A 23512-nucleotide genomic window follows, 5' to 3' on the forward strand; every position below is an offset into this window, starting at 1 on the left:
TGACATATGTACTTCAAAAGTAATTTTTTAGACATCCTTGTTAAAAAGCACCTTTGAGGTACATATAAAAGGACAGCTCGATGCACTAAAACTTTCGCTATGCGCAGGATTCGGAGAAGAACCCCACCACAAAGGTGTATTGAACGCAGCCTTACCCTTGCATTTCTACCAAAGGTTGTTTCCATGTATTGTATGTAGCCTTACTTTGCATTTCTACCAGAGGTTGTTTTCAAGGCTTGAACCCGTTACCTTCTGATCATATGACAACAACTTTACCAGTTACACCAACGCTCCTCTTCCTTTAAAGTAGATACTATTCAAAAATCATTTTCTCAGAAGTTTGCACAGGGTTAGGTACTTAGGCATGAGGAATTTCTAGTGTGAACTTTTTATGTTGAACCACATCAAATTTGCATGGCTAATACCCTTGATTCAATAGATGTACAGTAACAATAACATATCCAGTAAAATTTCACGAGTGAGAAAAAGTAAATCAATAGAATGTAAATATATTAATTACTAAGTACAATTAAGTGAGAAAAATTGTATGCACATACATACATCATACATCATTTGATACAAACTCTTATAACAAAACTACAATCATAACTTCTTTTTTTCAATGTTATTAAACTATCACTTGTCAAATTGCAAAGTGACCCAAGTTTTAAGCGACATTTTTTAATGTCTTACAACAAAGAGGATTTTGCCAATTTACAACAACATTTACTTTTCCCTAAAATGAGGATTCAAAGTTCTCCCCTTGTTAGTAGCTAGAGCAAATTTTCGTAACGCGATTGAACTCCCAACGTCATACATCAAGTTAAGGGCTCCTGTGAATCTCCCAATCGCGATAAGTGAAGGTAAGCGTCTGTACCTGTAAAGAGGTCAAGAGATTCGTGGGCATCAATCAGGAATTTCGTTAAGGGTGTTCAGAGCTCGGTAAATATGAATAAAGAGTAACTTTTGGCATACAATATAGTTTCTCATATATATATATAAAAGCGCAGCCCGGTGCACTAAAGCTCCCGCTATGCACAGGGTTCAGGGAAGGGCCCCACCACAAGCGTGTATAGTACGCAGTCTTACCTTGCATTTTTGCCGGAGGCTGTTTCCAATATACTCGGATATAGTTCTTCGATGAAGGGTGGTGGTGGTCAATTGAACACCGCGCTTCATTCTACATGGCTAAGCCACTATCCGCAATGCTCCACAAGAGCCGTTACCATGCAAAACTAAATGACCACCACCCTTCGCTATACGTGTCTACACCGTTGTTTGTGGAACCTGATGCTTATACATCCTTTCACGGTTTCAACAAACAGATGATCTAGGCTAAGCAACTATGTTATAGTATTGATAATAAAGATCATCTAGGCATCAACGTCAAATAGTTATGGTCGGCTATACTATCAGAAAAGGCGTTAACTTAGTTTAGTTTATCTACTAATCAAACGGTATTGGTGGAAACAAGGTTGAGACAATTTAAATAACATACCATAGCCTTCCATGGAGATAATCTGCAAATCCCCTCCAAAGTAACGAGCATACAAACGACTTATTGGAATTCCATATCCATAACCAGCCATCGTGCATGCAGTAGCTACATCAGTTGTCATAAAGTCCTCGTCCAGCGGATTTCTTGCAGTACTGTAGAGATAAGTAAAAATTTTGGGAAGGCCACTTCTCGGTATTCCACCTCCTTCATCAGAAATCTACATCAACCCGGGAATGCTTACTAACTAATGCCAGAGAAAGTAGCACGAAATTTACTAATCGAATTAAAAACACAATAAGGAGGAATGAGGTCCCTAACTAGACAATGATGATTAGGGAGTTTTGCAGGGAAAAAAATAAGATTGAAAAGAGGTCATACCTTAATGGTGACATCCTCTAAACCATCAGCAACAATTATACGAATAGGAGGGGCAACTTTGTCCGAGTCCATAAACCGCTCTTGAACAGCACGGACAGAGTTCTTTACCAACTCAAAGACCATCATATGCAGATGCGATGGAACATAACTGCACGAAAGGTGGAAAAATCAAACAAAGAAACAGGACCTGACGGAACACCTCCACATTCCATATCATCTTCTAGAATGCAGATATCAATAACGCTTTTGGCAGAACAAGAGAAATGTACAAGACGGTAAAGAGGTGGACAGTAAACGTAAGAGATTTTTTGTATAACGAATGATGCCCGTGATTTAAGATCAAAACATACGGGAATGTAAAATCAGGATCTCCATAAATGTTAATGTCAGGTGCGCTTCCATATTCACGTAAGCAAATCCCCCGGGCATCCTCACTGGCATTGCGTGCAACCTCCAGAGGAGACATTTTTGTATGTATATAGCCCACACAATTGGGAAGTGGATTAGGATCGTGTAAGGCCACATGCTGCCCTGAGTTTACCAGAAATTTACCAGTGAGACAACATTTGTTAATGACACAAACTTATACAAGATAAAGATCGACACCATAAGAAATAATCCAGGTAAAGTACGGAGCTAACCAATAAGCATGCGGATCCCAATTCTAGACATGTAAAATCGATCAAGAAATTGGTGTATTTCTCTTAAATCCTCATAATCAAATTTAGGCCGCTCTTTCTTGAGTTGTTGGACCCCCAAAGCCATCATTGGAACGACATTATTGTGCCGGACCTTAATCATCTTAACCATTTGTGTGAATTCCAACTCATCATTTTTATCCTTTATTTCTGGATAGGATCGAAGGTCACGGAAAGAATCCAAATACCAATCCCGGACCTAAAAGAAAGAAAAGCAGCACAACATTAAATACTTATGATGTACAATATGAAGAGGTATGATCGAACACGGAATACCGAGGTGACAGAATTGCGCCAACATATGTGGCAAAGCATATTCCTTTCCAGGATAAAAGGGTTACTATGGGTTAACGGACAACATAGTATTTTCTCCATTATGCTAACTATGATAAATCATTTAAATATTGAATTTGTTCGAAGTGTCTAATACAATGGAATGGATACATATGATTCGTATACGCAACCCAACTTTGGGATGCATATTGAATGATCAAACAACAGGGGACAAAAATCAGCTAGCAGACTATTATTTAACGCCAAAAGGATGAATATGTAAGGAAAAACAGCAGAGTCGCTAAGTACGTGGAAAGAACGAAACATTCATAGAAGTAAGAATAAAAAAGTTCCAGGTGTTAGTAGAAGATTAGTAAGTCCAATTTGTTAATCAAATAGAATATTAAAGAGTTGTCCTTTAACCACCTACTTTATCCTGCATCAAGACAATCAGAAACATAAAATATACTCAAAAAATTAAAAATTAAAAAATAAACATCTACTGACCCTACATGCTTTTGCATTAACTTAATTTAATCCACCATTATCCTAGCTTTCACCTCTAGATGAGCTTCCCAAAGCATGACCCATTCCAAATCCAACCAAAAGAAAGGGTTGTCATAGGTTAATCAATAAACTCAATCGAGACGACATTGACTCAAGGATGTTACTAACGGTCAATAACACGGATGAAAAACATCGGAACCAAGGTTCAAATCCCAATAACATAGACAACAACATACCTAGTGTGTCGCACAAGTGGGATCGGGGAGAGTGATGTATGCAGACCTTACCCCACCATTTGGGCCCAATAACATAGACAAAAAGGTAATTTCTCCTGTCTACCTATCCTTTGGTGGGCAGAGCTACCCGGTGCATGTGCTAGTAAGAGGTAGCATTTACCATCTTATGAATCAAGCACAACGCCCTTTCAATATCTCCTTCGTCTCCAAGGTAAACATCTTAGTTTATACCACATCACATACGGTACCACACCGGCTGGCTGGTGCATTGGCCTTACGTAAGAAGTCTGAGTGCATATATCTTCTGACACACTCTGCATTTATTTTACCCTATAATAGTCAAGGTGTGTGCAAGCTCACTTGAACAACACCTTTATTACCTTTTGTTAAGATAAAATGAATCCTCAAAGGGCATGGATGATTTATATAACCAACAAAAACTATTTGCAAATGATTTTTCATTGATCTTTTTGTATGAAAAAAGGATGTGTGGTCTCCTTATATGGACTTGGGAAATCCTCCCTCATGAGCTAACTTTTGAGGATGACTTAGTCCCAAGATTCATTTCTTTGCATGCTATGAGACTACAACAACTCATACCAATTATTAAAAAAGGGCAGCCCGGTGCACTAAAGCTCCCGTTATGTGCTCCGAGGAAGGGCCCCACCACAAGGGTGTACTGTACGCAGCCTTACCTTGCATTTCTACCAGAGATTGTTTCCAAGCCTGGAACCCGTGACCTCCTGGTCACATTATTGTTTACCAATATTAGACCTCCATATTAAATTGTCCACGCTTTAGATGTCCAGTCCATAAGTCCACTGAAAAGTCCTACATCAGAATGGAAAAAAGGAATGTGTGGTCTCGTCTTGGACAATCCTCACCTCGTGAGTTAACTTTTAAACCGAGTTAAGCCTAAGATTCATTTCTTTTTCATAATTTTACACCTTTTTTCAACCAAACCAAGACAAGTAAACAAGAGAAAGGGAGGGCAAAATGCAATATACCTTTAAAACAGCAGCCTTAGAAGACAATCCATAAGGAAGATTTTCAAGCTTAATAACTCTACGAGCAATCCTAACCCTCAACTCTCTATGCACAAATTTAGCTGAAATCAACAAATTCTTATGAGAAAATTTACCCCCAAAATTCATCATTTGCCTTAAACTAACACCAGTTTGCTTCATACATCCCCATTTCTTTACCTCCTCTGCCAATTCCCTTGAGAGGGTATCACCAACCTTCTTAGCAGCCATTAAAGAACCTCAAAAAACACCAAAAAATCACAATTTTTGTTCAAATCTACTTCAACAATTCAAAAGGGGGTCTACAAAAAAGTGATCTTTATTGAATTTTTTCAAGAATTGAGGATATTAATGGTCAAATTTTCACTCAAAAACACAACAAGATTCAAGAATCCAAAAATGGGGTGTTGAAATTTACTTCAAGAATTCAAAAGGGGGTCTAGAAAAAAGCCATCTTTATTGAAATTTTTCATAAAATGGTGATATTAATGGAGAAAAAAAGTGAATTTTTCAACAAAGAAGTGATGTTTGTTGTAATTTTTCAAGAAATGGTGATACTAGTGGATGAAAAAAAAGTGAATTTTGTTGGAATTTTTCAAGAAATGGGAATCATAATGGTGGATTAAAAAGAATTTGTTCATGTGAATGTAAGAAAAATCAATGGAAGAAAGCAGTTACGATAGTTACAAAGCTAAGGTAGTGGCATTTTCGCTTTTAATGGAACTTTGCTTTACATGTAGTCATATTTATATTTATATTTATATTTATATTTATATTTATATTTATATTTATATTTATATTTATGTATGATAATAGTTATTTGCATAATATATTAGTAAATGAGAAAATGTACTGTTTCCACTTAAACTATATATGAAATTGTTGAGACGACAAATGTTATTGTTATTGCACTACGTAAGAAAAAACAGTTATTACCGAGGCTCCGGTCAGATCAAAATACAAGAATTGCATTCTTCTGAAACAACATTGAAGGCATAACTAGTGAAAGAAGAAAAAGAAAAGATAAAAGACTTGGGATCAAAATAATCAGGTGTCATACGGAAATTAACAAAAGCAAACCTCGAAAGACGATAAATGAGACATGCCAAGAAAGAGTGACGTAGACTATATTGACCCGTCAAAAGAGAAATATGCTAAAAGAGACGCAATAATTTAACGTAGTTCGGTCAACATCTTATCATGAATTTAGTTTTGATGACAATTCCAATCATAGATTCTTTAATTAAGAGGACAGTCCGATGCGCTAAAACTCTTACACCTCTTACACCTCTCCGATACTTCTTCGACATACCTTTAGCTCTCAAAATAACTATTCGTAGATAACCTCTTACACCTCTACGCTAGGACATCTGTACATCTTCTCATCACATGTCCAAAGTAGCTCAGCCCCCACTTTCCTCTTCTGATCCTCCATCAAGATTATTTCTACCTTATCTCGAATATGTTCATTTCTAATTTTATTTCTTTTAATAAATCCACATTATTTTACTCATAATTTAGGCATTTTTTAGTTATTTGGAATTATTAAATAACTACTAAACATTCTACTTATTATTATGCTAAATTTTATATGAAGCAACTAAAAACCTACTATCAAACATCAAATTAACTAAGGTGATTATAATACTTGTATAGATGGAGACATTTATTTAGATTCATTCTAAATAGGTCCACTAAAAAGATTCTTCAAAATTTAAATACGAGATCTCTCATTAAAAAGTGAATAAATACACTAGTTTGTTTGAATTTCAAGTAGAACTTTTATTATTAAAAATACAAATTTCTATAATATTGAATAGAAACTTACTTTAATTAAGTTATTTGAGCAGTGGAGATTCAAATAGCCGATCTCAACATGTTTGAAGTTGAGACATAGTTATGATTAAATATTTAGGGAAAAAACTTTGTTTCCACATGAACTATACACAAAATTGCTGAGACACGCTCGAACTTTAAGCGGGTCTTATCACCCCTAGACTAATTAAAATCTTATTTTTGGCAACCAATTGAAGCACCATATTTAGCACCCAAGGATTTCATCACAGAAGCACAAAAACAATAAGGGGCACATATTTTTCTTGACAAAAAGTCTTGAAACTTCTTATAAGCAGGCAACATAATCTGATAATTCAAAATTCATTACATCTTGTAACAAACAAGACATTACAAAAGTATTGTCATAAGAGTAAGACATTACTAACACTCATCTAATCACCACCAGCCTTCTGGTAAACATAGGTAAGACCACATTTACCACAATAGTGCCTATCGAAATGGTTAGCCATGAAGGTCCCGGCACCACACTCAGCATTTGGGCACTCCTTACGGAGCCTCTGGACCTTGCCGGAATCATCAACCTTGTAAAACTGGAGGACAGCGAGCTTGACCTTCTTCTTCTTGTGCTTGATCTTCTTTGGCTTAGTGTATGTCTTCTTCTTACGCTTCTTAGCACCACCACGGAGACGAAGGACAAGGTGGAGAGTGGACTCCTTCTGGATGTTGTAGTCAGCTAGTGTCCGGCCATCCTCGAGCTGCTTACCTGCGAAAATCAACCTCTGCTGGTCCGGCGGGATGCCTTCCTTGTCTTGAATCTTGGTCTTGACGTTGTCGATGGTGTCGGATGACTCTACCTCTAAGGTAATAGTCTTACCCGTCAGGGTCTTCACAAAGATCTGCATTTTTCACCACTTGGTGCACCCACTGCACAACTCAAACAAAGAACATATATTCAATCACTCAATGACTACACCACAAGTCCACAATTACAAACAACGGAATCAACGGTATAAATCCTTTGCACTCATTTCACTCTACTGCAGCCAAATCGATGATCATGTCTTGAATGCAAACAAAACCGAAGCCTATTAGATAAATCATAGGTGCTCATTTCATTCTACTTGGCCAAATCAAAGAACAAACTAACAAATATTTCATCAATCAATGAACTAGGCATGTATTCCCAAAAAAGTAATTGCAAGTCCAATGTAATCATTTAGAGACATTGACACCCACACGATACGTGCAAACATGGTCGGCTTTATGAATACTCTAAAACAATTCATTTCTATCCCAAACCAACGACAATATATACATTACCCAACTTTGCTCTATTCGGGTCAAATCAAACAACGAACAAATCTTTCATCAATCAATCAACTAGGTCCCAATTTTTCTGTATTCGGGTCAAATCAAATAAAGAACAAATCTTTTGTAAATCAACCAACTAAGCCTATATTCCGATACAGAAAATCATAGTTCCTGTATAACTATCTCAGTCTATTCTAGCTCAAATTAAACTAGAAATACTTATTAACATGTAAAAATCACAAATACGATGATATATGAAAATGGGGTCAGCTATATGAGAACTCCGAAACTACTTCAGTACCCATATTGCTCAATTCGAGTAAAATCAAACAAAGAACAAATTTTTCATCAATCAATCAGATGGGTCTCCATCCCAATCAGAAAACTGGAGTTCCTCCATAACTACCTCGCTCTATTCTAGTTCAAATTAAACAAGAAACATATACTATCATGTAAAAATGACGACAATGAATATGAAAATGGGGTCGGAGTCAAACCAATGACAACATAAACCTCAACGCGTTTAGCTCTATTCAGGTCAAATCAAACAAAACACAAATCTTTATAGGAGTTCCTCTATACTTATTACCTCGGTCTATTATAATCCAAATTAAACAAGAAACTTGTAAATTTGTGGTATTCCAGCACCCGTTAAACCCAATGCTAAATACGTATAATTATATAAGAAATGTACAAAAATTAGTATATGATGTAGAAAATCACCCTCGGGACCAAGAAAATGTATTAATATGCAGTGGCGGACCTATGTGCAAATTTGTAGTACTTCAGCACCAGCTAAACCCAATGCAAAATACATATAATTATATAAGAATTGTACAAAAATTGGTATATAATGTGAAAAAAAAAGCACCCTTAGAACCAAGAACATCTATTAATATGCAGTGGCGGACCTATGTGCAAATTTGTGCTACTCCCGCACCCGTTAAACCCAGCACAGAATACGTATAATTATAAAAGAAATGTATAAAAATTGGTATATCACGTAAAAAAAAAAAAGAAACACCCTTGAAACCAAGAACATATATTAATATGCAGCGGTAGACCTATGTACAAATTTGTGGTACTCCAGCAGCCATTAAACCCAATGCAGAATAGGTATAATTATACAAGAAACGTATAAAAATTGGTATATCATGTAAAAAAAAAAAACACCCTTGAAACCAAGAACATTATATTAATATTTGTGGTACTCCAACACCCGTTAAACCCAACGCATAATACGTATAATTATATAAGAAATGTATAAAAATTGGTATATCATGTAAAAAAAAAAAAAACACCCTTCAAACGAAGAACATATATTAATATTTGTGGTACTCCGACACCCGTTAAACCCAATGCATAATACGTATAATTATATAAGAAATGCATAAAAATTGGTATATCATGTAAAAAAAAAAAAAAAAAAAAAAACTTCAAACCAAGAAAATAGCTCTTGGGCACTAATGGAATTACACTTAGTATGTGTCAGCTATATGAATTTCTCTGGTAACTATTCCATTCAAATTTAGCTAAAATCACAAGGAACAATAATAATAATAATAATAATAAAATCATTATACATGTATATATTAGCAAACACAACATCAATAATCCAATTCACTGATTTTATTTTATTTTATTATTATTTTTTTTAATACAAAGAATATAGATATTATTATTATAGAGAAAAATAGTAGACTTACATTTCGAGTGTTGAAGGAAGAAGAAAGATAGCAGCAGAATTTAGGGTTTCTGTGTAATTTATAGTTCTAATTTGGGCTTCGACCCAATTTTAATGGGCATTTTATCTTAGGATAAACTTAACAAAATAGCCACTTTTCATAATCCCGATAGTTTGAAGCTTAATTACAGAAAATTCTGACATTTTACATAATTACCAAAAATTTCAGTTTTGGGTTACGTAATTATCTCCTGATATATCCAACAAATATACATTTTTTTCTTTGTAAAGATACATAATTAGCTCCCCGATATATTTTTATTTTATTTTGGGTCTGTCGAGATACATAATTAATCCAATAAAGATATATTTTTTTCTTTGTAAAGATATATAATTAGCTCTCGATACATTTGTTTCGATTTTGAATCTATCGAGATACATAATAAATCCAACGAAGATACATTTTTTTCCTTTGTAAATATACATAATTAGCTCTCGATGTATTTTTTTCGATTCTGGGTCTGTCGAGATACATAATTAGCTCTTTATACATTCAATGAAGATATATAATCAGTTGAAATTTTAATAAGAAAGTGATCATTAGAAAAATATTGCAATTAGTGGGCTTGTTAACGGTAATGATTTTTTTTTTCTATTGGAAGCTATAAGTAGGGTAGTAGTTAATTATGTTAATTCATTTCTAATTTAGACCATTTTGGACTGATAAAACAATTATGAGTAGTAGATAGTTTAAGTATATTTTTATAATTATTTCTATTACCTATGTTGAATATATCAAGTTCAATTAAAATTAATAAATACATGTTGCATATAGTTCACTAATAAATACTTATTATGGGTTTGAATTGAGATTCAATGTGATTTTAAACTGAGAGTAAATTACAGTTAAAAAAAATTGGGTCAAAAATCTTCACGAGTATGTATGCTTGTTAATTTATCTGTTTGATGTTCAGTATTTATTTTGAAATTCGACTAACTTACATGAACTCAGCTAATTCAGATTCGCATCGAGGAGTTCTATTTTGGGTGTAAATTACTTTCTAACAAAGACGATTCTATATTTAGAAGTCGTGCGGGTTGTCCTTCTAGATTTCTCGAAGGTAATGCTTGGGCCTTTTTAGTATTGACGACTCTTGATGTCAAGAAAGAGAACACCTCTTATTAAGGATGAAAGAATATTTATTACCTCACCGCAATCTTTGATGATTTATCTATTAGCACTGCCAACGCCGACAGAATAATATTATTTGGCATACTATAAGCTTCATCGAGTATTCACTATTCATATCAGGATATGACTAAAGTTAAATTCTTGCCGAAAAGTCCTCAATCGCGACAAGAAGTCTCCTTTCTTAATTACGACTAAAATATAAACTCAAAACTCAAAAAAAGACAGTCCGAGGCATTAGAGCTCCCACTATGCGTAGGGTTCGAGAAAGGGCCCCACCACAAGAGTGTAATATACGCAATCTTACCTTGCATTCCTCCCAGAAACTATTTCCAAGGCTCGATCGAATCCATGACCTCCTGATAACATGGCAGCAACAACTTTACCAGTTACTCCAAGACTCCCTTTCATAAACTTAAAACTCAAAGATGAAAAAATACATAGCACTCCACCTCGAATTCGTACAAGTTGGTTCGAATACCATTATTATATATAGGAGTGGAGTCAATTTCGGGGGTTCATCCAAATCTCCTTCATGAAAAAATATATTATTTATATATGATTAAAAGTAATTTTTTTATATCTATAACAGGCGTTGCATCCTTCAATTAATCTTTCTTAAAATATTTAATTATTTTAATTAAAATCCTGACTCCGTCTCTCACGAAACAAAACAAAAGTTTGGAAACTAATGCAAGGGTGTCATGTGCACATTGTTGTTAACAACAAAAAGAAAAGAAAATAACACCAAAAAAGTGGCCATTGGCAGCCTGTATTTCCAACATCATTATTTTTACCCTTAATTATCAATAACACACCAATAAAAATATTCCCTTTTTCCCCTTTCAAGAACCCTAAACCAATTTTCCCTTCTTATGGTTTTTTCCACCCCCTTTTGTACTTTCTTGAAAATACCCATCAATTCTTAACCTTCCCAATTTTGGAATTTCACTTTAAAATTTCAATTTTGGGTTAAAAAGAAAAAAACCCTTTTCTTGATTTTGTGTAATTATGGTGGAAAATGGTGTGAATTTTGGGTGAAATTTTGAGTTTTGAGGATTTGGGTGTTTTCTTAACCTTCCAAAGTATGGAATTTCACTTTACAATTTCAATTTTTGGTTAAAAAAGAAAAAACCCCTTTTCTTGATTTTGATGATTTTGGAGAAAAATGGTGTGAATTTTGGGTGAAATTTTGAGTTTTGAGGATTTGGGTATTTTCTTAAACCTTCCAAACTTTGGAATTTCACTTTACAATTTCATTTTTTTGGTTAAAAAGAAAAAAAAAAAAAACCTTTTCTTGATTTTGATAATTTCGGAGAAAAATGGTGTGAATTTTGTGTGAAATTTTGGATTTTGAGGATTTGGGTGTTTTCTTAATTGATTGATCTGCCGGTTGAGGAAATTGTTTGGGTCCTAACCGGCAATTAGCAAGAAGAAGAGAAAAAGGGGGTGAAAATTTGCTGGAAAAATGGCGAATTTGGACTTGCAAATGAATCCACAAATGGAGCAGATCCATGGAGAGATTAAGGACAATTTTCGAGCTTTAGCGTAATTCTCCTTGTCTTTTTGGTTGAATAATTGGAGTTTTTGTTGCCTTTGTTGATGTGCATTGTATGTGTTTAGATGTTTGAATTCGAATTATAGGCTGCGAATGAAGGGGGAAGGGTATAGAGCATTTATATTAGTATAATAACAATGGCGATAACAATAACATTGAGATTTGGGAAGGGTAGAGTGTATGCAGACATTACCGTTACCTCGTGGAGATAGAGAAGTTGTTTCTGAAAGGCCCTCGGCTCAAGTAACATATAAGTCTTGCGGTTATGATAGTTGTTGTGTTTTGTAATAGAGATAAAAATGGAATCTCTCGGGCTTGTCGGTAGTATAGAGCAGTTAGTTGAGATATAATGAATAATTGCAGATCTTGTTGACGTGCATTGGTTATGGTTAGATATACAAATTGGAATGATTGGGGGCCAACTGAAGCTGAAAGGGTATAGAGCATTTATATAGCTTATTTGGATAAGTTGGGGATTGAGTTGTAGTTATGATAACAATAGCAATAAAAACAACGTAGGGATTTTATTTCCACAAGTGGTGTCTGGGAGGGCAGAGTGTATATAGGCCTTACCCCTACCCCTACCTCGTGGAGATAGAGGGGCTGTTACTGTTTCCTCGGATCGAGTAACACATAAGTTGTAGTTATGGTAGTTGTTTTTTTGTAATAGAGATAAAAATGGAATCATAGTATAGAGTAGTTAAATGATATATAACGAAATAATCACATATATCTTTCCATTATTGACGTGCATTGATTATGTTTAGATATACAAATTGGAATGATTGGATGCCGAATGAAGCGGGAAGGCTATAGAGCATTTATGTAGCCTTTATTTATAAGTTTGGGATTGAGTCGTAGTTATGATAATTGATAACAACCAAAACATACCGTGTGTATTTCCAGAAGTGGGGTTTGGGGAGAGTAGAGTGTATGCAGACCCTTCCCCCTATCTCGTGGATATAGAGAGGTTGTTTTTGAAAGACCCTCGGCTCAGTAGTTATGATAGTTGTTGCATTTTGTAATAGAGAGAGAAATGGAATCTTTCGGCTTGTACTGTAGTATAGAGCAGTTAATTGAGATATTATTGAATATAATGAAATATGGTTGCCTTTCCATTGTGGGATAGCTCTGAGTTTAATTGCTTTATAAAATCATATTCTTGTGCTTCAACAATGAAACAAAAGCAGTCAACTCGAGTATGCGGAATAGCTGTTCCAAAAGATCCTGGATAACTATTTTTTGTTCTTTTCCCTATTTTGGTCTCCACCGACGTGTATGTTCAAAAGCATAGAACGTGGCTGAAGGAAGATGGTTGTGGTATGTTAATAATTAGGACAAAAAATTATTCTAGTTATGACAGAGAATTTATGTTGTCGACCCATCTAATTTAGGAATGAGGGTACATCAATTGATTTGAAGTTGCGGGTAGGACTCTGCCTATGCGCACGTGCAAAAACAGAGAGCTTGGATAAAGTAAGAGTGTTACGTAAATTGATAATGAGACTAAACAAACAGTCTAATGATGATATAGAGTATTTTGTGTAGCTTACTTGTACTAGTTTGGCACTGAGAGTTAGTTAATTGATTGATTTGAAGTTGGGATGAGGTGGGGGTTTCAGTTAAAAATTTAAGTTAGTTCGTGGTGGACCTATGGAATAATAACACATTATACTATTATAGGATATTGTGATATCACAAATTTAATGCTTTCATATGTCACCGTGTTTCCCATAATTGTCACTTTCTTCTCTGTCCATTATGATTCTTGGCGAAACTATGGTTAAAGTAGTATAATATTGAAGGATGATGTGTCGTTATGGTTAAAATGGTAAAATATTGGAAGTTTTATATGGCTATGAAGACATGCCTAATTGATTACATGATGCACTAAAGGATGTACCCTTTTCCTCCAACATGTGCTCATGTGCTTTTCGAGTATTTACCCCAGAGCGGAAAGCAATAGGGTAAAACCACGGTGTTATTTGGGCCAGTGCGATCACCTTGTCTGTTCCACGTAGTACCTGCTAGCTCCCACAATCATAGGTACCAGGTAAATTTGCCGACCTAGGCTTAGGCAAGTGGGATCACCTGGTGCTTTGTGCCTCCGCTGATTTTTGAACCAGACCTCGTGGTTTTCCTCCCACCTAATTGACCACTAAGTCACACTTTTTTGGTGTGGATATACTTGGAAAAAAAAACTTTTTCTTGAAATGGTAACAATTTTTATATCCTTAATCCACAGAAGGCTGTGCGAGGCCATATTCACAAGATGTAGCATCAAAAGAAATACAAGACGACCAAAAATATTCTTCTTCCTTGCAGACACCAGTACTTGTAATAGAGTCTCAGTGTCATCTATATACTTCTGTTTACACCAAAATTGAAACACGATACAATTTAATTTTATCTTCTGGATTGAGTTACTCTCATCTTCAAACATCTCGAGTTCCTCTTTCTGTATAGTCCACCATACGCAGGCTGGTACTATGCCCCATCTGCCCCATCATCTTTTCTGCTCTGCTAATCTTCCACTTCTGTGCCAGCTTGACAACAAATTCAGAGTTCTTCTTGGCATCGTCCAACTCAAACCTATCATCGCTGGAAAGATGTTCCATAGCTGTGCAGTCACGTTGCAATGTAAAAAACAAATGGCTATTTGTTTTTGCATCTTTACTTGAAATAAATACTTTAGTTTAATGGATTGCCAGAGATTGGAATAAGATTTGTTATATTACATTCATTCCATACTGCTTCAGTCTCTCTCTCTCCCTCTCTCCATCTATCTTTCTATCTATACACGCACACACACAGAGTTTCAGAGGACATCAGCTCTTAGCAAGATTGTGCTTTTTGCTTGTCAGCAAAGATATATTTTATTAGCAGTTAACTCGTTTGTTTTAGTCATGAAACCGATCCCTACTAGCTTGGCTTTAAGGCATAGCAGTAGAAGTTGTTATGTTGCAGCATGTCATTCAGTATCTATATCAAAACTTCATTTCTGTCTTTATACTTGGAAGTGCTTTGTGGTGCTCTTCTCTTCCGTAGAACATTTCTGTACCTTATCAGGCAATGCATGTGCATGTCCTTAATCATTTCTTTTCATGACGTGTGCACTAATTTGCATATCTTTTTTCTGTGTTTCTTCAGAAATGGATTTCAAAAGCTGGATAAGATCAAAGATTCCAACAGACAGAGTAAACAGTTGGAAGAACTTACTGGGAAGATGAGAGAGTGTAAAAGGTAACACATTTTATCCTTTGCCTACTTCCATACTTGTATAGATGGAAATACCCACCTTCAATGATGAAGTGTTTGGTCCTTCCAATTTTTTTTTGTTTGAAAATTTACGTTTGATCCTTCAAAATGTATATCAGGAAGTCCAACAAATAGGATATTGCTTTCATGGATAAGCCGAGTAGAAGACCTCAATACCTACCGAAAGAAATTATAGTACTAGTATTTATCTTAATTAAAAGGAATTGTAGTATTTATCCGGTCTTGACTTTAAACTGCTGTTTGCGACTTCTTGTTTCTATTTTATTATTGCTATTAGACGTAGAGTGCTTACTCTCATCAGAAATAACAGCGATTCATGAATTATCTCTTGGGTTGCGGATTATATGTTTCGCTATTAGGGTGATTGTTAATACTTTTACTTTCCCATTCTTCTTTCAGGTTAGTTAAAGAGTTTGATCGTGAAATTAAAGACGAGGAGAGCAAAAAGCCTCCGGAGGTCAACAAACAACTCAACGATGAGAAGCAATCAATGGTAAGATGGAATTTCTTTTTAAGAAAAGGGGTTTGTTGGGGATCTCATTTGGGCTTGAAGTGGTAAGCAGCACATGTACTCCTATGATGATTATCTTAGTTTATTCTGCGAACCTTTGCTAACTTCTTTTCATCCATTTCCCTTCCTGTGCACTGCACTATGAACTGTCATTGTAAATATAAGTGTGCATTTACCTTGAAAAGAGAAACACTTACCCCATTTTGTTGTTAATATTGTTTACTTTTGGCAATTACATTTTGTGTATCTTAACTTTCAGTAATGGGTTTACTGGAGAAGAAATGACTGTCTAGGTGTCACTTCCATTTCCTTCTTGTTTTCCATGTGTTGCTTCCGTAAACTTGTAATGACCCTTCAGGTCATTTTCCATATTTATGCTTATCTTCACCGTTTGAGCTTCTCCATAACTACCCCAAGTCATTATGACTTGCTGGGACTGAGGGTTCGGTTACCGGGTAGTTCTTTTGGTTTTTAGAGTCAATTCCCTGCTTAGAAGTTTTCGTTGGTTCCAAATGGCCACCGATCAAAAACTTCAGCGAAACGATCTCGGATGAAAATTTTGACTGCGCCAGCATATTCGAAATATTTATTTTAGTCTAGGTAGACCTTTGGTTCGGGTCCCAATGCACCCGAGTTCATTTCGACCTATTAGTCGGAAAGTCATAAAATCGAAACTATATATGTGGGCCCCACTTTTTGCCTAAACGACCTTGTATGGAAGTTTTGATGGTTCCAATGGATTTGAATTGTGATTTACACTCAAATTTCACTATTGGATCATATATTTTGGGTTCCGAATGAGTTCTGAGGATCAAAAATAAGTTTTTGACTTTGCTGTCACAGGGTACCGCGTCTGTTCGCCGAAGGGGTCTTTAAATAGACCCAAGGTCGCGATTTTGGGGATATTTCTTTCACATTTGAGAACCTAAAACCCTAAATGGGTATGATAACTCGAAATTGAGTCTTGTGGGTGTCTAGGGAGCTTGGTAAACATCTTTTATCATAATTAAGAGGAAATGCATCTCTATGGGCCAAATATCATAATAAAGAGGAAAATGCATCTCTATGGGCCACTAATCATAATCCGACGAAAATCATCACAATTTATCAATTCACCAAGTAATTCTCATAAATAAGGCTCATTAGTCTCAACTAGGTCTCCTATCCGCAAATAAGCCCACAAGGGCTAACACAAATCTTGGCCTAAGTGGGCCGGATAATCCCACTTCTAATCTATAATTTCCATAATTAGGCATACTATGTTCCAAAATAGTCTAAGGTATCTCTAGTTCATCCTCTACATGTCAAGCAAGCCATATTAACACCTAAGATAGTAACTTCGACTAGACACAATGGTACTCAAGTCAACTCTACCAAACTTACGGTTCCAAAACTATCACACTAGCCCAATAAGGCTAAATATACAAATCATTCTTCAAATGCTAAAACCATATTCCGAGCATAGCATTATATCATATCCATGCTACAAATTTACCCCAACTAGGGAGAAGGCAATAGGATTCTACAAGGGTAGTAAGTAATTCAACCTACGGGTCAAAACCCCTATCTAATCCCCAAACTAATATGTTTAATCAATACTAAGTCATTCTATCCAATATCAATCTTAGCATTCACATTCACACGCAATGTATATCATACATCATCCATGAAGAAGAGAAGACGGAAGCCTACCTCAAGGCTAAACTGCAAAATCACACTTCAAGCACCACGTGCTCGTCTTCACTTCACAATCCCCAAAATGCCATCACACTATCAAAAATATAATCTACTCATCAATACGAGTTTAACGATACCCATATTGCACTATTGTGCTTCGGGTCCAAAAATGACACCAAAAACCCCAAGTGGGTCCCACATACGGAAATCGCGTTTTCGAGGTCAACCCAATGCTCATCTATCACCAAGGAAGCATAACCCTCAATTGATGGGTGCAAACAAACGAAATTTGGGGCTAAATCAAGCCCTAAGCTAAATTGGGGTTTTGGGTCAAGAACAATGAAATTCACCAATAAAGTGGTGAAATCTTACCTTAATCCGGATGATAATCATGATAAAAGATGTTTACCAAGCTCCCTAGACACCCACAAGACTCAATTTCGAGTTATCATACCCATTTAGGGTTTTAGGTTCTCAAATGTGAAAGAAATATCCCCAAAATCGCGACCTTGGGTCTATTTAAAGACCCCTTCGACGAACAGACGCGGTACCCTGTGACAGCAAAGTCGAAAACTTGTTTTTGACCCTCAGAACTCATTCGGAACCCAAAATATATGATCCAATAGTGAAATTTGAGTGTAAACCACAATTCAAATCCATCGGAATCATCAAAACTTCCATACAGGGTCGTTTAGGCAAAAAGTGGGGCCCACATATATAGTTTCGATTTTACAACTTTCCGACTAATAGGTCGAAATGAGCTCGGGTGCATTGGGACCCGAACCAAAGGTCTACCTAGACTAAAATCAATATTTCGGATATGCTGGCGCAGTCAAAATTTTCATCCGAGATCGTTTCGCTGAAGTTTTTGATCGGTGGCCATTTGGAATCAATGAAGACTTCTAAGTAGGGAATTGACTCTAAAAACCAAACGAACTGCCCGGTAACCGAACCCTCAGTCCCAGCAGCTATGGAGAAGCTCAAACGGTGAAGATAAGCATATATATGGAAAATGACCTGAAGGGTCATTACAAAACTATCAAGCTGTCTTTGATCCATATAAAAGAATGACAACCAATCCTTAATACATACACATCTTTCAAAGCCACCATGTTGTTGTCTTTTTTTTTTTTGTGCGTGTGCCTTTTTTTTCAATTGCAAACTGCACTATTCCACTTTGGATATCCATAAAGAGGTGGTTGCAAACGGATCAAAATATGTGGGTGGCTATTATGATTTTTGGGCACTGTCTTTGTGAGCTTACACCTTTGTTTGGTCCATTCACTGTACTAATATTACACATACCATTTCTGTGGAATACTGCTCTAAATTTGCTTAATTTTTGCAGATCAAAGAGCTGAACTCGTATGTGGCCTTGAGAAAAACGTGAGTTTTCCTCAAATTTATTCTCTTTTCCACTCTGGTTTCTGCTCTCAGAAATTTATCTCTTTTGTCTCAACTTGCATGCCGTTTCACATATTGCGTAGAATGTTTGGAAGTTGGATATGTGCACGTATATTAATGAATTTTTAGGATTTGCATGGCTTTGTTTATGAATTTTGTAGTGTGTCTACATAAGTGCCGACTCAAGGCTGCAATCCGAGTATACATCATTAGTCTGTTACTAGTCAATAAAGTTATCCCCTCTACATAAATTGAATGTCTACAAAGATAATGCTGTCAAATTTTGAGATATGTTTTTCATATCAATTGGATTGACTTCTTGAGAAGAAAGTTTCTTCCATTGGGAAACTATATAAAAGCACTCTAAATCCACATTTTAAACAAGTATTTAAAAAGTTAAAGAAAATTGCGGCCAATGAAAATTCAAATAAGACTCAAGAAAAGAGTTCCTAAAAACTTGATGCTGCTCCTTCATTATCTAATTTGTTCAGGTTCATTGACAAAATAAGCGGGTGGGTTTTGTTACCTCATTCTTAAAATTGGTTGGGATGCAGGTATATGAGCAGTCTTGGCAATAAGAGGGTTGAACTATTTGATATGGGAGCGGGTGGAAGTGAACCAACAGCAGAGGAAAATGTTCAGATGGCATCAGGTTGCAACAATTACCCATTATTCTTAGACTTTCCGATGGAAGCATTTCTTTGAAGTTATTTTTGTTAGATTGCTATTGTAGATCGTAATATGCTTGGCTTTATGCTATACTAGTCTCCATAAGAAACCCAAAGAGGGGTACTCTTGAATGTGTAGTCCACCTGCTGTTCATTCAACTACATTTGTTCCTTTAGTCCATAACTTAAAAGAACGGAGGGCCCGGGACATAAACTCACCGCGCATGTTGATTCATGATTACTTGGGATTTCAAGTTCATGCTCCTTAGTTGTGGAGAAGAATCTGAACTGAGACAATCTCTATGAATTTGTTCACCTTATAACCTTGCTTTCCATTATATCATGTATAGCCCCACTCATAAGCTAAGTTGCTCGGACTTTCCAAAAATGCTGCCGCACCCGTGTCGGATCCTTCAAAAATACACTATTTTTGGAGGATCCGACACATATCCGTAGACATTTTTGAAGAGTCCAAGCAACTTAGCTCATAAGGGCCACATAGACTTGACGTTCCTCACCACCTTCCTTCCGTGTATCGTTGATAGTTCGTGAGTGCCCCGTGTATACCTGTCAAACAGCCTTAAACAACTATCAAGAATGAGTAATTCCTTCTGCCTTTTGTCATTGCAAAAGTACCTGGTGCACTTTCTTGCCACCATCCTTTTTTCCAGCGGGATGTCAATGTAGCGTGACTAATTTATTTCTACTACAGGAGTCACTATTTCAATTATATCTCACAGCCTGTTGGCATGGTACTGACAAGGTTTCCATGTCATATCTTATCTGCTTTTCATCTGTGTGAAGATGAGAAGCAAAGCGTCGGTTCTCATGTGTTAATTTTGTGTTTATGCTGGTTGCATATCCAATATGACCTCGCAGTAGCTGGGTGTGTCACTTGAGTAGTTTCTTTTTCAAGATGTTGGAATGAGAATGATCCAAGTAACTCGTGGACTCGCCGTACTAGTCTCCTATTCATTTTAATTGTATTGCAGCAATGTCAAATCAGGAGCTCATCAGTGCTGGGAACAAAACAATGGATGAAACTGATCAAGCAATTGAACGCTCCAAACAGGTTCATAGTCCATTTTGACGCTGTTTCAGCATGTCTACCATCCGTATCTTAAGCTTATTTCTAATTTGTAGGTTGTCCACCAAACAATTGAAGTGGGAACACAAACTGCTACTACCTTGAAAGGCCAAGTGAGTAGCATTGCAATTATTCATGTCATTTGAGTTATTGGTCTTAGGACATCCATCTAATTATTTGTACTCTATTTGTTATGTAGACTGATCAAATGGGTCGTGTTGTCAATGAGCTTGACACAATTCAGTTCTCCATCAAAAAAGCATCCCAGCTTGTCAAGGAAATTGGACGGCAGGTACGTTGTAAAATCCCCATATTTATGCCATAAAGTGTTTGTATTCTTTTATCTTTTTTGATTAGTTAATCAAGGTCCGAACTTTTTCAGGTTGCCACGGATAAATGCATCATGCTTTTCCTCTTCCTCATTGTCTGTGGTGTTATTGCCATAATTGTCGTCAAGGTAGTTTCTCATACCATGAATTAGTTTCGGTTGAAAATTGCTAAATATACTGAGAGCCTGAAGGTATCACCACCCACAAGCAACACTCGCATAGTAGATACGAACACTTTTATGCATCATGCGCTAGATACTAAAGCATAGCTTATAGTAAGCAAAACCTCATCTATACAAATCTCAAATATGGGGAAACAATACTATGCTTATAAAGCATCCGTGGGCATGACCCAATGGTCAATGAAGTGGGTGAGAACCATGAGGTCTTCTCAGGTTCAAATCCCTGCGGAGACTCCGCAAAAACACTGGGTGATTTCTTCCCATCTATCATAGCCTTGGCGGATAGAGTTACCTCTGTTGCTGGTGGGAGGTGACAGTTGTCCCATGGAATTAGTCGAGGTGCGCGAAAGCTTCCCCGGACACCACGGTTATCAAAAAAAGAACAGAAAATACTGATGCTTATAAAACTGAGACTCATACAGCCTTTCCCCAAGTGTTTCATGGTCCACGCATCTACAACTTAACGCAGAACTGCAACTCTTTTTTGTTTTTCTTGTATTGAGCGACAAGTGAGCAGAATGTTCGCTTGAATACGACTAGATATTGCATTTAAAAGCTGAATTTCCCCTTTTCTTATGTTTCCAGATTGTGAATCCTCATAACAAGGATATAAGGGATATCCCCGGACTGGCACCTCCAGCGCCTGCGAGGAGATTGCTATATCTAAAGCCTGGTCAAGATTTCATGTAAATCTGCAACGACGGATCCATCCAATTTTCTATATGGTGCCACTGTAAAGAAGTATCGTAGGAATGCTATTCGTGGAGAGCCTGCTCGTTTACTGTGATGTCCTCGCCTGAGTTGTGCATACCGTATTGGTTCTGTTGTGCATGTTCTTTTCTTCCCTTTCCCTTTTCTATTATGTAAATCTTACGCGATATTTGTCTTGTATTTTTCGCCTTTTTTTGCTTTCATTGGTGCTGCATTGGATTCATTCTGTAAACTCTCTTTTGAGTTTTGAGTGTTAGAAGAGTTGCAAGGAGACAAAGAAAACACTCACATACTAATATGCTATTTCTTCATGTATCCATTGTCCAACAATGGTGTTTTGATGTCGAATTAGACGACTGCGCGAATGAGTTTCACCTATTTCTTTGAAAATGTCAAATCCGTAACTACGTTAACACAACCTATGTTGCTCGGACTTTTCAAAAATGTCACAACCTGCGCGTCGGATCCTTCAAAAGTAGTGCATTTTTGGAGGATATGACATGGGTGCGAGTACATGTTACTCGGAAGTGCACCTGGTTGACGCTGATTCAAAGTAGCCGACGTCTGGCGAACTGCCGATCAATGGATGGAGTTGCTTAAGGATTATGACATCTCTATCTTGTATCATCCCAGCAAGGCGAACATGGTAGTAGACGCCTTGAGTCGGAAAGCAATGAGTATGGTAGAGTAACATCAGTTAACTTTGTCAACCAAAGCAAGAACGACATTGCACAAACAAACACTAGTCGACTTATGAAACTTATGTCCATCTAAGTGCGGGTGGGAAGAGTCATCTAATACTCGTGCTGATAGGAGATAACAGATAAAATAGATTAGTTGTAGTGTAAAGTTTGACTCAAAAGTCTAATATCAAGGTTAGGGAAAAAACAACAACAACAAATCCAGTGTATTCCCACATAGTGGGGTCTGGGGAGGGTTAAATGTACGCAGTCTATACCACTACCTACGAAGAAGTAGGAAGTAGAAAGGATGTTTCCGATACACCCCGGCGACAAACTAGTTCTATAACTATTGTCCCAAACAAGAAAGATTAATATCTTTATCCATCTTGATTTGGTTGAAGTAGGAAGATATTCTTTTAATCATATGCACTTTTGACTTTTGATTATCATATAATCATATCATTATATTACTTTGTATTTGCTTTCAAATTTCAAAATATTGGAGGGATTCCTCGAAATCGATGCTCGAAATATTCAAATTCAATTATTGGCACCACCAAAGATCGCGATATAGAATGAATAAAGTTCCTTCACTCTTAACCAGAAATCTCGAGTTTCGATCCAAAATACTGACAAAATCCCTTTAATGAATTTACGCGCAGCATCATAATTAATTCTAGCATGGAAGTAGCAAGAGCACATGATTGTTTGTTTAATTATGTTTATGTGGTTGAATTTGGTCTAATCAAAATGAAATAGGACAAAATCAAATTAATAATGCTAATCCTATAAAAATTAATAATGCTAATGGTATGTATCAAAATATG

The 23512-nt window shown here is 36.3% G+C and overlaps 3 protein-coding genes across 3 annotated transcripts; 1 reads left to right on the plus strand and 2 right to left on the minus strand.

The window, feature by feature from the left end:
- Positions 1 to 479: 479 nt before the first annotated feature.
- On the minus strand, positions 480 to 5351 carry LOC107851511 (pyruvate dehydrogenase (acetyl-transferring) kinase, mitochondrial). Its single transcript, XM_016696568.2, has 6 exons — positions 4598 to 5351; positions 2518 to 2773; positions 2227 to 2407; positions 1877 to 2024; positions 1499 to 1715; positions 480 to 877 (listed from the first exon to the last, which is right to left on the minus strand). The coding sequence occupies exons 1-6, from the start codon at positions 4844 to 4846 to the stop codon at positions 819 to 821; spliced, it is 1110 nt and encodes a 369-aa protein (XP_016552054.2). The 5' UTR covers positions 4847 to 5351; the 3' UTR covers positions 480 to 818.
- Positions 5352 to 6708: 1357 nt separating this feature from the next.
- Positions 6709 to 9534, minus strand: LOC107851165 (ubiquitin-40S ribosomal protein S27a). Its single transcript, XM_016696090.2, has 2 exons — positions 9430 to 9534; positions 6709 to 7336 (listed from the first exon to the last, which is right to left on the minus strand). Exon 2 carries the CDS (start codon positions 7312 to 7314, stop codon positions 6844 to 6846), a length of 471 nt encoding a protein of 156 aa, XP_016551576.1. The 5' UTR covers positions 7315 to 7336; positions 9430 to 9534; the 3' UTR covers positions 6709 to 6843.
- A 1773-nt stretch (positions 9535 to 11307) lies between these two features.
- On the plus strand, positions 11308 to 22380 carry LOC107851504 (novel plant SNARE 13). Its single transcript, XM_016696560.2, has 10 exons — positions 11308 to 12144; positions 15305 to 15397; positions 15833 to 15926; positions 18970 to 19007; positions 19580 to 19677; positions 20686 to 20765; positions 20837 to 20893; positions 20980 to 21072; positions 21163 to 21237; positions 21877 to 22380. The coding sequence occupies exons 1-10, from the start codon at positions 12065 to 12067 to the stop codon at positions 21979 to 21981; spliced, it is 813 nt and encodes a 270-aa protein (XP_016552046.1). The 5' UTR covers positions 11308 to 12064; the 3' UTR covers positions 21982 to 22380.
- The last annotated feature ends 1132 nt before the right edge of the window (positions 22381 to 23512 follow it).

The sequence above is a fragment of the Capsicum annuum genome, chromosome 12 (assembly GCF_002878395.1).
Source record: "Capsicum annuum cultivar UCD-10X-F1 chromosome 12, UCD10Xv1.1, whole genome shotgun sequence".
NCBI lineage: Eukaryota > Viridiplantae > Streptophyta > Magnoliopsida > Solanales > Solanaceae > Capsicum > Capsicum annuum.

What these genes read in the sequence shown, in the direction of transcription:
- LOC107851511 (XM_016696568.2), bottom strand. Translation starts at nt 4,846, where the DNA reads ATGGCTGCTAAGAAGGTTGGTGATACCCTCTCAAGGGAATTGGCAGAG. An exon ending in CTAAGGCTGCTGTTTTAAAG is followed by an intron (nt 2,774 to 4,597) that starts GTATATTGCATT and finishes TCTTTCTTTTAG; the next exon opens with GTCCGGGATTGGTATTTGGA. An exon ending in TAGAGGATGTCACCATTAAG is followed by an intron (nt 1,716 to 1,876) that starts GTATGACCTCTT and finishes GGGTTGATGTAG; the next exon opens with ATTTCTGATGAAGGAGGTGG.
- LOC107851165 (XM_016696090.2), bottom strand. Translation starts at nt 7,314, where the DNA reads ATGCAGATCTTTGTGAAGACCCTGACGGGTAAGACTATTACCTTAGAG.
- LOC107851504 (XM_016696560.2), top strand. Translation starts at nt 12,065, where the DNA reads ATGGCGAATTTGGACTTGCAAATGAATCCACAAATGGAGCAGATCCAT. An exon ending in GACAATTTTCGAGCTTTAGC is followed by an intron (nt 12,145 to 15,304) that starts GTAATTCTCCTT and finishes GTGTTTCTTCAG; the next exon opens with AAATGGATTTCAAAAGCTGG. An exon ending in ACGATGAGAAGCAATCAATG is followed by an intron (nt 15,927 to 18,969) that starts GTAAGATGGAAT and finishes TAATTTTTGCAG; the next exon opens with ATCAAAGAGCTGAACTCGTA.